The following is a 13,962-nucleotide window of genomic DNA, read 5'->3' on the forward strand; positions in this document are numbered from 1 at the left end:
AGATGCAAACAAGCATTGGCAAAGCCATTAAGTCTGGCATTGGCTCCTTGCCTCTTGACTCAGCCAACACTTGTTTTGTTCGTTATGGTTGTTACAAAATTTCATTTTTCAGGGAACCTGTTGGGCCCCGCTAAACCCCCCAAAAATTGATTACAAGCAAAAATATTTTTGAGTCTCAAAAAGGCACACCTTTCCAGAATATGTGGTGTTTGGCTTTTTTCTTTGATCAGTCCAAAACAGAGACGTATTAATTACAAGAAGCAGTACTTTCCCAAGCTTCGGTACAGTTGCAATTCCCTATTTGTGGCTGGTTGACCACGCTATTTCACCACGATATACCTTATGAAACCTCCAGGGTGAGGTGGAGGGTGCAAGATCAAAATGGGGAATACAGAAACAGGAAGATGAGGTTTTCCTACTTGGGCAGAATCTTAATTCAGCCGCATCTCCTCCTTTTACTAGATAGTAAACGATTTCCTCCTCACTTGAACTCGTGGCCTTTAAAATTATATCAAATCTCAAACAATGAGGATTTTATTTGCAAAAATTCAATAATGCCCCCAGAAAAATCTGCCTATCAGTTCGACATTTCTACATCTGTTAGTTATGGTTAACTAGAAAAGGATAGTAAAGAGTGGTTTGAGGGAGTAACTGTTCATACAAAATCAAGTCAACAGTCAACACCGAAAATGTCAGAGGTTAGTCACAATCCTCTTACATTGTGTTTCCACAATGGGAACAAACAGGCACATTGCAAATGGCAGACGTAGATTTTCAAGCCAACGATGCGTAATTTGGATAATGAGACATCAGATCCTATAGGTCGAATCTCTTTATTATTAAAAGTTGTGCCAAATGCAGTAGGCTTGATTTATTTCTTATGAAGTGCACACGTTAAAGCCAAAAGGCCATTATGAGTGGATGTTACACCACTATAAAGACTTCAGACATGTATTTTGTTACAGGAAATATCAAAGATTATCTCAGTAGGCAAGGAGTTTGGGATTGATTCTTCCTACAGCAAAACCAGGGGTCTAAGATTTGCACTATAATTATTCTTCCTTTAATTTTTTTGGCATGCCTGAGAGGCTTAGTTACCTTCCATGTCCTTGTAGTGATATATTCATGCAAATATATACAAAGAGGGGATTTGGGTCAGCTCTATACTGAACGTAATTTACTCTCTCCTTTCGTCCATACAGCCTGGAGCAATTGGTAAGCTCACTTCAGCCACTGGCCCCATTACCCTCTCACTGACCTGTGAATTATGCCATTTCTCTCAATGCTTCAGTGCCAGGACTGCTAGACCAGTTCTTTAGTTTTCCATTTTCTCCTTTTATATGTTCCCTTTCATTTATTTCCTTTTCTCTAAATTATTTAGAGAATACTACAGCTCATGAGACAGTGCCAATAAGCTGCTTATTGCTGCTTATCTCATCAGCAGTGTGGAGTATCTTTCTACATCCCGTGTATCCACTGTCTCTAAACCAGGCAACCATCAAAGAATGGTATTGTCCATAGTGCTTCACTGTTTTACCAATCTAACATGGCAGAACGTTGGTTCCAAATGTGGTGTCCTTGCTGGATCTTTAAACCTGTACACTATGTACAATATAATCGCAAGGCAGACACCGGCTGCTATGTTCAATTTTATTTGTTATTGCAAGCATATGCGCGCCATGCTTTGGCAGAAGTATGTTTTCTCTTTTCTGCTTCTAATTTATCTTCCTTAGTTTATTGAGTAGGTATGTGTTTTATTGTGGTTGTGTAAGTAGGTAAGCTCCTCTACCCTGCCTGTTTTAGATGGAGATAAACACCTGTGTATGGTCCGTACTATGGCAGCAGACTGGGAGACAAGTTGTAAGAAGACAACCTTGTATTTTGTGTTTGATACAATATACAATGGGTGTATTTCAAGGTCCTTCTTAAAACTGGTTTTAGTGACTTTACTTATTAATGTTCCACAGAATTTCATCCCCTCTGGCATTAATGAACAACACTCCATTAACGGGAATGGAGCAAGCATTCAAGGGGGTCAATGCACTTGGTAGTCCAAGTAGGTGTGGGGCTGGCCGGGAACTCATGGCAGGTCCATCACTGTAGAACTCACTACCAGGGTGGGGAATACAAGCACCTATTTCACAAACAAACATTCTTGATTTCTGCTTTTGTCCCACTGAGGTGCCCACCTAGTAGCTCCTGAATGGCCTAATGCCAAACATAAGTTATCAGAAGCCAGGATCTCAAAAAGTTTTGCAACGTCTGAGTCACAAAATCATGGCGTGACCTAGAATGGATCGCAATGAGCACATCAATGTCCGCTTTCTAATTTGAGCCCTTCATTAAGGTCGCCTCTATCTGTTGGGTTCAGACTTTCTACAGATCATTACATAGAGGCTTCTATCCTGAAGTCATATTGTAATGGAAACGTATATATACGGCAGCACTGAACAATTGTGTCTTACCGGTCATCGCAATACGTGAACTTCATGTCCATGCTGTGTCGGCTCAGGAATGTCTTGCTGTCCAGCGGGATGTCAATGTTGGATGGGTGTTGGATGGGCTCACACATCATAACAAGACAGTTCAGCAGAGGGTCCTTGGGCCCGCAGATTGTGTTAGGCTGGCAAATGTTGGACACTTTGATTTGTCCTGTGCAGTGCAATACCTAGTGGCAAGTGGAATCAGGCAAGAGTTCAGTACACTTGATGAAAAACAAAGCCACATGTAGGCTCTCAAAGCATCGCTCTGCACCAGTACCTTCCAAGTAGCAGACTTCAGATTGACAGTCCGGCCTCTGTTGGTCACCGTACATTTCATCCTCATGAAGAAGTCTCGCTCTGTGCTTGCATCTTTGTTTTTCTTTCCAAAACCAGCATCTGGGTAAAAAATGAAACAAACTCTGTTTTTAAATTTCACTCTTTACATTTACCATACAAAATATGGCATGCATTCGATAGGACTCCTAACATATGGTGTTCGCAAAAGTTTATCTAACTGGCTTCACAAAGTTCAATTTCCATTTGTTTATTAGAGTACCACGTTTAAAAAAAATTAAATACTTGTTCTCTGGCTCTAGTAGTCAGCTATGATAGGGTGGATGTTCTATACGTGATAGTTTACGTGGTGCACACACATTTGGTGATTGTACTCATTGTTTATGATGAATTGTTGTAACAAGCAAATGTGATTACTAAATAAAAGCTCTAGATGAGAAATGGTGCCCAGATTGCTGGGCAATTTGGGTGCCACAACAGTACAGGAATGACAGGGAATGGGCTATATGTAAAACTGCAAAATCTTATTTTCTGCACCTTTAAGCCTGTAAGGCAAAAGCTTGAAAGTAAGGGAATGCTTAGGATCTTACAGAACATATATTCTGTCCATCCACAGCACTACTCTGCAGCACTCCTGTGCTATGGAGCGAGGTTTGTGCTATACCAGTTCACATCAATAAATACAGTGGAATCAGAAAAAAACAATGTACACAACTTGCTCATTAACCACAAAAAGGTAATGCTACTGAGATGTATGCAAAAGTCTGCTCCGGAGCAAGGCAGTAGGTGGGATAACAATAGACACAATGAGAAGTGAATTCACTGGCAGTGTGCATTTGAGCTGAATGTAGTCAGTTGTGACATATTTAGAAACCCGCGCAGAGATGCGTTTTGTGAGTGATATGGAATAACACAACGTGTAAAGACTGAATCCGGATGTATGTCTTACTGGTTTTCAGGCTGAGGTTCTCTCGGATTTCGTCATGATCGCATGGATGGGTAAAGTCAAAGATGCTGTGTCCAGTTAGCTCGACCTGATTATGAAAAACACAAAAATAACATGAAAGCTTTTTCAAAATGCATGTGATTACTCCTGGGCTAAATGCAGCAGTCTCAGATGAAAGATCATTTTAAAAAATGTTCACAACACATTTTTATCATAACGGCATTTGCCTAATGCTATTGTAGGTGACAGGCAAAATAGCTATAAGTCTGAGAATCAGAAACAAAACTTTAAATATGCTGGTTAATTGACAAAGCCATCCGTCGACTACAAGTATGTTCAAAATGTTTCACTCCAGTCATTCTCCACCCAGCAATGCGAAGAAGGATCTCAACACCTGTATCAAGATAACAAAACCAGTCGCATACAATGACAACAGTCAAGAACAGGTCTTACTATTTCATGGTGATAGGAGACCCAGTGGAGCTCCTTGAACATTTTCAGTCTTCTTCTAGGAGCCGTGGGCCTTCTTTGAATCTTCAAGGCAATTACTGATGGTCTAAACTCACTTTCCGTCTTTACTTGAGTCTCACTCGAAATGACAACTTTTGCAAAATTCCAAACATGCTTCTCTATCACTGATCTTCAGCACAACCAATGATACTAGCCAAGATCTCAGGTCTTTCTACCTCATGCTGAGTGACCATGAATAATACCTTTTCCAGATGCATTTCAAAGCAATGTAATGAGGCAGACGGTGTCTATTAGTAAATAGTTAGAAGATAAGGACATTGTATTATTACACCATGCCTAGTTCGGATCATGCACATTTCTTGGTGTCAGGTGGTAAAGGTGGGTGTAATGCCACCTGAATCCCTGAAAATAGACTCTATTTCAAATATAAGATATTTTCTAATTAGCTCAACAAAACCTAGAGTTCCTTTCCCATTAAATCAGGGGGAAAAAAATATTTTTCCTAAAGTGCCAACTGGTTAGTGGGGGAGGAAGATGCTTTGATACTCGAGAAACAGGGGCGAGACCTCTAAATTAATTCACAACATACTGGCAGGCATTGGCCACGCTCCGAATTTGAACTAATGGAGCAAAAGGTAAAAATCACTTTGTCGTGTGCCAGTGTTAAGCAATTTAATTGGATATCTAGAGAAGATCTTGTGATAATTAAATACAGTCCCATCTAAGACTAAAACCTGGTCTTTATCATAAATGAGGAAACACTTTGTTCCCTATTGAAACAGTTAACCAGTGCATCATCTTACAGGGCAATATTTCCCCTAAATAAAGATAGTTGTACAGAATGATTTATAGTTTATGCTTTACAGGCAGCTCAGCAATGCCTGTTCGAAGCAGTGAAGGGGTTTCAGTCTTCAAAAATATGTGGACCAGCACCACATCCTTCAAACGTATTAACCTGGTTTTATATATACATTTCTGCACGTGTTGGGGTATTCTGATGGAGATTTTAATGCAAAACGCATGGTGTATTCCTATTCATACAGTACCTGTGTGAGCCCCATGTACTTCTGGATGTTCTCTGACAAAAAGATCATGTCCCCATCCTGGGTGACCACAGCAATGAAGCCTTCCAGGGCCTTCAGGTACAGATTGTCAACTTGCTTGTCGCAGTCGATCTCAGGCTTCTTGTCTGAGCAGACTGCAATAAACAAAGGAAAACAGAATCATTTTATAAACATCATATAACAAAGTCACATTTTATTTTCTATAGCGTACAGTGAAAAGGTTCCCTATGATTTTAATGATGACCTTAGTCTTCATACACTTTGCAATCCCATGTGTACATAAGATGTGATATTGAAATGGAAAGTTGGAAACCACTTTTACCAATCTGGACAAACAGCGTTTGCTCTGCCCTAGGTCCCAAATGCTTCTCTGAGGTAACTATAAGCAGGACCATGCCGTACTTAGCAAAGGGCCCTCACTACGGTACATTTAGGGCTTGATTATGAGTTTGGCAGTCACACAGCGGGCCGCCACGCCAGCGCCTTGCTGCAAGACTGCAAAAACAGTAAATACAAGTTTAATCCTGGCGGGCTGTACTGTTGCGGCGGTCCCACAGGAGTGCCTTTCTAAGGCTCAAAGGAAAGCCATAGAAAGGCAGTGTTGTGGAACCCTCGCAGCATGTTCCTGCACAGGGAGAAATGCACCATGTTGTGCATTTCTTCCTGTGCAGGAGCTGGGGGTGCAAACATGCAGGGGGGCACAACATGTGCCCCCTTGCATGCACCCCTCTGCAAGGAGGTGACGGGGTGAATTGCCTCACCGCTACCCATTCCATGCCCGGCTCAATGCTGTGGATAGGGTCGAAGTGAGGCAACTCGTAATATACCTGCGGCACTGCCAGCATATTGTGGCCTCTGACTGCTGCAACACCGCCACGGGATCATGGATTCTGGTGGTTGAAGAGGTCCAGTGGCGGTCGGACCGCCGAACTCGTATTACAGCGGTCGGACTGCAAACCCCTAATTAGGACCTTAGCTAAATGCTTTTACTGAGTGTTAAATTCTTGTGTGGAGATGGATATCATCAACTAATCCTTCTCTGCAAAGACTGGTGTGATGAAGTGCATAGTGGACAGGTTTCACACACATCTGTCAACTTCCAAATAAACTGGGCCACTGGTTGAAAATGTCAACCCTTGGTGGAGTGAGTTCATGCAGTGTTTTATAACAGGGAGATGTCGTGTGTGCCCCCTATTTATCTAGCCACATCCATCCCCTTTGATCTACCCATGCCCATGTCCCATGAACTCCAATAAAACAGAATCTCAGTGCTCTCCACAAGCACCGACTAGAAATTCTGATTCGGAATTATTAGCAGATTGGAACACGTGATGGGACCTCATTTGAATGTTGAGGCCCCTTGCAAATGAGAACTGCCCAATCGTACCCAGTGGTGATGGTTGGAGGCACCCGCTACCATGACTTTTTGACCACGAGGATCCTTCATTATAATATTCTGTGTAACTAAATGGTGAGGAAGAGAATGAGCCCCCTTTTTCTACTTTTTAGGTTACGTGTGGACAAGAAGGAGGTAAACTTGCCTATATTACAACTGGGCTTGAAAATGTGCCCAATATGTCTAACACTCACACCCCTCCCCCCGCCTCCATGGACATGAAACTCATATGGCGTACCTAGGAGCACAATATACTTGGGAACAATAACTGAAAGGGAATGCTGATCAGACAGTCTGAACTTCCGTTCTTCCTTAGGTAAAGTCAATATAATGAGTATGGAACAGCCCCCAAATTAAATTTTTATATGAATAGCTACAATAATGAATGGGGTGAATGGACATTTATAGTAAGTGAAGGTCCAGAAGATTCATGGCGCTAAGAAGTTACTTCTGTCCCTCCAAAAACTTAAAAAAGGAGAGGAGACTTTAATGCTTGGTGAAATGCAAGGTTGCATTTAATGCAACAGTTTTGTGGTCAGTCAAAGATTGTAGGCAGGAGAGACTCTGTTGAATTTCCTAAAGGTGAACATCAGCTGATCCGCCATATACTGAGCCAGTTGATGATCAATGGAGGCAGCAAAGCCCAAATAACGTGTTAATGTACTCAAGACATGATTAAAGCATTCATCACACTGATTCTATGATGGAGAGGGCTGAGGAGAACCTTTTCCAGGATGTCCATCTGGAAATAGCAAGATGAGACTGCTGAGTTAATCTGGGGATTCAGATTGAGTTCCTTGTCTATCCAAAGTTCCAGGCTCTTTCCCTTCTGAGATAGTGGAGGAATCTTGCCCACACATGCAGGCCCTAGATCCCACACACAGGCAGATTCCCATCCAAGCTTCATTACTTCTGTTTTGGAGGAATTAAGATTGTAAAGAGCTGAAATTTGTCAAATGAACATTACAGAGAGGCAGGCATTAATCCAGGCTCGGACTGGCACTGAAGGATTCATCAAATTTAAATATAACGTGTGTTGTCAGCATAAGAAGTTGTTTTGAAACCAAAGGCATTTATCACTGATGCCAGTGGGTGGTGAACAATATAAAGTATATTGAAGAGATGGAGAAGCCCTGTGTAACTCTGCACTCAACTTGTAGGAAGCCTTAGGATTAGGTTCTGTCAGAAAGGGAGGCTTTCAACCATTGGTTGCCAGTCCTGTGTATACCCAACTCCTCAATTTGCTGCATCAAGATTGAGTGGTCAACAGTATCCATAGTGGTGGAAAGATCGGGCAAAACAAGGCAGGTGGGTAGATTATCACCAAGACCTCATCTGAGGTTAATTACCATAGCAACCAGTGCTGTCTCTGTCCACAGGACAGGCCTAAAGCCCACCTGATCAAAATATAACAACTTAGGGCCCTATTAGGATGGCGGAGGGACCTTGGTCCGTCCGCCACCCCAGAGGTGGAGGGACCGTCCGCAGGGGCAGCGGCGGTCCCTCCGTGCAAATTAGGATGTAACCGCCACCCTGGCGCTCACATCCTGTATTTTTAACATTGCGGCAGGAGCTGCTTGAAGCAGCACCCGCCGCAATAGTAAAAATGAAAGCAGTGCATTTGCATGCACAAAGCGGCAGGCACCGCGCGGTGCCTGCCGCTTCGTGCACCCCCCAGCCCCCCCTTCACCCCTGGGGGCCCGCAACGGGCCCCCAAGGAAAAGACCGCATGCCTTTCCACGGCGGAAATGCCGCAGTGGAAAGGCATAGGACCGCCAACATCCTAATGTGCCTGGCGGTGTCTGATAGACACCGCCAGCGATGTTAGAGCTTTTCCACCGCAATCGGAAGGCGACCGCGGCGGAAAAGCTGCAGACTGAAAAAATATCCCCCAGCCATCCTAATCTGGCAGGGGGGTCTTTTTTCAGTCCGCAGCGGATAATCCGCATCCTCCGGGCCGGCGGTGGCTCCGCCGGCCCGGAGGATGCAGATTATCTGCTATCATAATCGGCCCCTTAGTCTTTAAAATATGTAGAAATGTCTCAGGCTATTTACTTCTAATCAATCTCGGCAACGGAGGGAAGGAGTGAAATTGGCTTAGAATAAGCTTCCTTCAGAGGGTTAAGATAGTGTTTTTTTTGTTGAAAGAGGGTTTATTCAAATCTCCTTCCATTTTTGGTATGCACCCTGTGGAGAAACAAAAAACTGAAGACAGAATCGAGCGCAGGAGCAGTATTATGGCTACCTTTGGAACGAAAATGTTATTTGTCAATTCGGACTTGAGAACACTTAGTAAGGTTTAAAACTCTTCTTGGAAAATTTGAGGTAAGATTTCCATCTGAGTGGAACATTGTAGAGTTATCTGCACCATTTTTGCTCAGGCCAAGCTACCAATTGTGATACAAGCAATACTATTGCAGAATTAGGAGGTTTACTCTTCTGGGTTTTCCTGATGAAGTAGTGCTCACCCTCTGCGTCCCAGCTCTCACCAAGGAGCATTCAACCAGGAGCATTGAACTATTCTTAAACTGTACAGACCCTGAACCTGAAAGATCATTGATAGAGATGTTCACATGCACATCCAACTGCTCAACTTCACATAAAACGCAATGAATATGAGCATTAATTGAGTCTGACCAGTTAAGTCTTGTTTGAGACTGACTGTCTAATCAAAGAAATACTCTCTCAATTCTTAACTACATAATATAATTCATATTTTCAACAAACTCATTTAGGTTTAGATGAACACTGGTCTTTAAAAAGTGCTCATCTGGCAGTGCTCAACTAGTTTGAGCATTCCGAATGTGTTTATGATGGCTGTTGGGAATAAATGGTTAATGAGCTTTCATTTTTTTTCTAGGGTTGAGCAAAACTCACAGTTACATTCTGTGGAATTCTGAACAGTTACATGAAAACTCCACAAGATTCCACAGAGTTCTGCGAACGGACAGAAATCGGCACGTTGCGCTGCTCACTCAGATTTTCAGCACCGGGAGTCTGTTCAGCACTGTAAAATCAGCCCGAACGGCACCACCCGGCCTGCTATAGGGTGCTACTTCTTTGCGGTCACTCGAGTAGACTTTCAACTTGAGCAGCAGCATTCTTACCATGAAGGGTCACAACTGCCGGCGTTAAGAAAATCTCCCCGCGTGCCCATCTAGCTCCCAAAAATCATGCTAGGGAATGCCAGTTCAAGCTTGCCAACTTACTAGTGGTGAGCCACTTGCAAGAAAAAACTCCGCCTCGGCAGAGTTTGGCTGGAACTTCGTGTTATAAGCGAAACACGGAGTGGCCAAAACTCCACGAACTCGGCCAGCAGAGCGGAATTTAACGCCCAACCCTACTTTTTTCCTATAATGCTTTGCACTTAGGGCCTGGTTCACAAACTGTATTTTGTAGTACATTAAATACTGCTGTACTACTAATTACTACAAAATCCAATCACAAAACTACAAGTGAAAATCTTTACCCCCACCTCTCGTAGCTTTTCTACGGGGAGATCCTTACACATATAAGTTTATTTAGTAGTAAATGTGGGAGGGACAAGAGGGTGGCTGTAAAAAGGGACACACTTACTTCTAAATGGGAGGAGTTTAGAGAGGGAAGAGCACCTACCCATGAAAAAAAGGTCCATTCCTAATCACAACCTAAACTTTTAAAATTACTACAGCCAAAAAGGACCCCAAACAGTAATAAAATATTCTCCAGTTCAGAACTGGGGTATTAAATAAAATTAAATAATTTAAACTAGTTAAAAATACAAAAAAAATGATTTAATGTTAAAAATGTCTGAAACATAAACATGTATTATTTTATTTTTAAATATTTTAATAAAGCCTCTTTAATTAAAACGTAATGTTACTATAGGGTATGTTAAAGTATAGGAAAAACTATACGTTATTAAAACGTAAGAAAATGATTACATATACATTTATGTCAAATATTAACATAAAATAATTATGTCTATTTTATATGTAGAACAAAATAAAAATTGCTACAGCACTATTAACTTAACTATAAATTAAATATATAAATATTTTAAATATATTAAACAGAAAATATATTTCTGAAGTTTAAATTTAAAAACATTTTTTTAAACAAACTTGGGCGTCCCCTCAAACAAAAACCACACAGGTTGAGTATTCTACCCAAAAAATAGCATGCCGTTAATTCGGCGGGAAAGGTAAAGTTACAAAGTTTAAAATACCAATCTCTAAAGGCAGGCTTCAATCAGGGAGACAAGGTCTATGGTTCAGCTCAAATGCTGAGGAATGAGGAAATCCCCAGCATTCGAGACGGCCCATACCGGATCAGTGGAGGGACGTGTGGAAGACTGCCAGAGACCAGGAGCAGGGAGGCCGAATCCAATAATTAAGGTAATGGAGAGGCGGGACTATTGGAAACACAGGGGAATATTTAAATAGCCCTTTTTTATAAATCTAATATAGAACTCCTTCTTTTTATAAATCCAATATAGAATTCCTTCTATATTTCCCAAAAGTGTTTGGAAAAGGGAGTGTTAATATAAATGGAGTGTGAAAGGGACAAGAGAACCACTCCTCGCCACATGCAATAAATAAACATTGGAGGGTCTATAAATATATCATATGGACTACCAATAGAAAAAATTATGAAACTAAACTAAAAGAGGAATTTATATAAACCTAATTAGTGTACACCTGGTATTGTTTTATAAATAGAAAGAATTTGGAGGTGAACAAGAAGGAACTTGGTAGCAACCCATCCTGAGCATTGCGCCAATCCGCAAAAGATTTTTATTGGTGAGTGACTTAGTAAATCCTTTAATATATAAGAGAAAATTCTTCTGACATAGATTGAGATTTATGCGCGTCTTTTTAAAAAATCGTCCAGGTCAATTGAAGAAACCAATACATAGGAAGACGGTGGCTCCCCCTGGCAGTCCAAGACAAAGCTAACTCAACACAAACATAAGGTACTGAATAAATAAACCTTTGTTGATCCTTAATGTCGATACAAGGTCACAATCTAAGTGGGGTTTCCAAATATAACAGCATCCTCTTCTTCTTTATTTACCTCAACCAGTGGGATCAAAAATCAAAAATTGAAGATTTTTTTCCTGAGTGTGTCATAATCCGATGACTACAGGGTGCAGAATTCAATTAAACTGCATCCAGTGGGCGGGCTGCCCTATCTAATTTAAAGGTATGCCTAACCTATAAAAATAATAGTTTGGAATATTATGTCCTGGTCTAATAAGCATTGGACCATTAGGTCCAAGGGAAAGGTAAACACTATTAGTTTTGTCACAGTATAGGAATGCACATCAACTAAGGGAGATGTATTTTAAGGATAAGGGGTTCAAGTGAACATGGTTGGTTAATGAAAATTTTTTTATGAGATAAGATCGGAACACAGTGACCAGGAATTGTGACTAAATAGAGTACTGGTTGAAGAGATGCCAAGACCAATGCAAAAAATGTAACTCTGTTTTTAAATCTTTTTAAATTTGTTTAGAATCAGTCATGAAGAAGGTCCAAATACAGAAAACCGAAACGCCGCGTCGACTTGTGATTCTTGTTTTTAAAAAAATCTTTTTATGAAATGTATAATAATGTGTTTTTTAAAAATCTTGTATATTGTATTGTGATCATATAATAAATGTATAACAGAGTCTTATTGCAATTCTTGGTGTGGAAAATAATTTTTAATACCTCTTTGAACCACCTTTTACTGTGTTTTCTATGTAATTCATTCTGGTGAAAAAACAATGCTTAGATTTTAACTCAAACTGTTTACGGTCAAAATGTGTTTAAGAAATGCTCCTCTATTTACATAATTCACCAAAAATCTAGCCACTACAGAAATATAGCTGAGCTGAACCATAGACCTTGTCTCCCTGATTGAAGCCTGCCTTTAGAGATTGGTATTTTAAACTTTGTAACTTTACCTTTCCCGCCGAATTAACGGCATGCTATTTTTTGGGTAGAATACTCAACCTGTGTGGTTTTTGTTTGAGGGGACGCCCAAGTTTGTTTAAAAGATTCTATTTCCCCCCAGTCCCTAATCAACTGTTGCGGGGTCCTCCTTTTATTTCCCATAAATTTAAAAACAACCACCTCAATTAAAAAAACATATTGTAGCACAAGTTTCAGATAGACTTGGCTTCTACAGCCCAAAGCAACCTACAGTAGGTTGTACCTACTATTGGCATAACATGTTTGAACACTTACACTGCTGCAGATTTCACTTTAACCTGTGCTCTGAAATATCTGAATCCAGCTCCCCCTGTACAGCCTGGCCTGCCCTCCACATCACGCTGGTAATGTGAAGGGAGCAGGAACGGCGTAAATCAATTCTGAAGGAAAGGGTACAGATTTCTAACAAGAGTTGTTTGGGGTTTAATTGGAGTATTCTTCCCCTGGGCTGAATGTTGGCAGAGTTGAAAACTTCTGACTAGGGGAGGAAGCAGAGGAGGAGCACAATGATATTGCCTGCAGCCAATATACTGCCTTCTTCATGGACACGAGCAGTGCTTAATTTGAGCAGGTGGTTTCCGGTGCTTGGCACCGACACTTAATTTACAACACCGGGGCTTGTGACACTCTGCCACATGTTAGCACTGTGTGCCTAATTTAGAGATGACGTCAACAACAGTTAATTAATAATTCAATATACATTACAAATGACTATTACCTGCCGCCCAAGCCATTCTTATAGTTTTGGGGGCCTGGAATAGTCTGAACTGTCACACTTGTAGGAGTGTAATGATTAGTATTTGTGTTGTTACTATCATTGGCAGCATGGCAGGGACAATGTTTGGTGCAAGCCTCAGTGGTCTCCTGTGGAGAGCCCTGGCACTTGTTGTTTACAAATTAAGCACTGGACATGAGCGCCTATTTCAACTCTAGCATTTCATATTTGGGGCTTAGTTACATTTTAATGCAACATTTTATCCAAGTCAGAAAAACGAAATAAAACGATTAGCCTTATAATTATGTAACTAACTGATACAACTGTTAATTAACTCAGTCTAATAATCAAGGAAGAATAAATTGCTAAACCGGTCCGCCCGCTTAAACTCTGTGACTTGTTGGCTGTTCAGTGATTATGTTCCAAGAAATGCATATAATAAATTATATTTTTTTGCTTGGATCTGAATCGTTTGTTGTAGTTGATGAATAAAGGCAGACCCTCCATTTGTTCGTTCTTAATCCTGACTTTACATATTCATTTTTCTACTCGGATAAGGGATGAGTTGGCTTCAGTATTGGTCACAGTGACAGAGTGGACTTTCGTACTGAGTTCTTGTGACAGTTTTGGTTAATG

At 41.0% G+C, this 13,962-nt stretch overlaps 1 protein-coding gene across 2 annotated transcripts in view; it reads right to left on the bottom strand.

The window, feature by feature from the left end:
* Nucleotides 1-13,962, bottom strand: part of EPAS1 (endothelial PAS domain protein 1) — a 349,065-nt gene that overhangs the window by 81,324 nt on the left and 253,779 nt on the right. For both annotated transcript variants that reach the window (XM_078649670.1, XM_078649671.1), the window contains exons 3-6: nt 5,241-5,392; nt 3,727-3,811; nt 2,761-2,879; nt 2,466-2,668 (exon numbers count right to left, since the gene is read on the bottom strand). In XM_078649670.1, the coding sequence (XP_078505796.1) occupies nt 2,466-2,668; nt 2,761-2,879; nt 3,727-3,811; nt 5,241-5,392 (559 nt within the window). The remainder of the gene's footprint in view (nt 1-2,465; nt 2,669-2,760; nt 2,880-3,726; nt 3,812-5,240; nt 5,393-13,962) is intronic.

This window comes from Lissotriton helveticus, chromosome 6 (assembly GCF_964261635.1).
Source record: "Lissotriton helveticus chromosome 6, aLisHel1.1, whole genome shotgun sequence".
Classification (NCBI taxonomy): domain Eukaryota; kingdom Metazoa; phylum Chordata; class Amphibia; order Caudata; family Salamandridae; genus Lissotriton; species Lissotriton helveticus.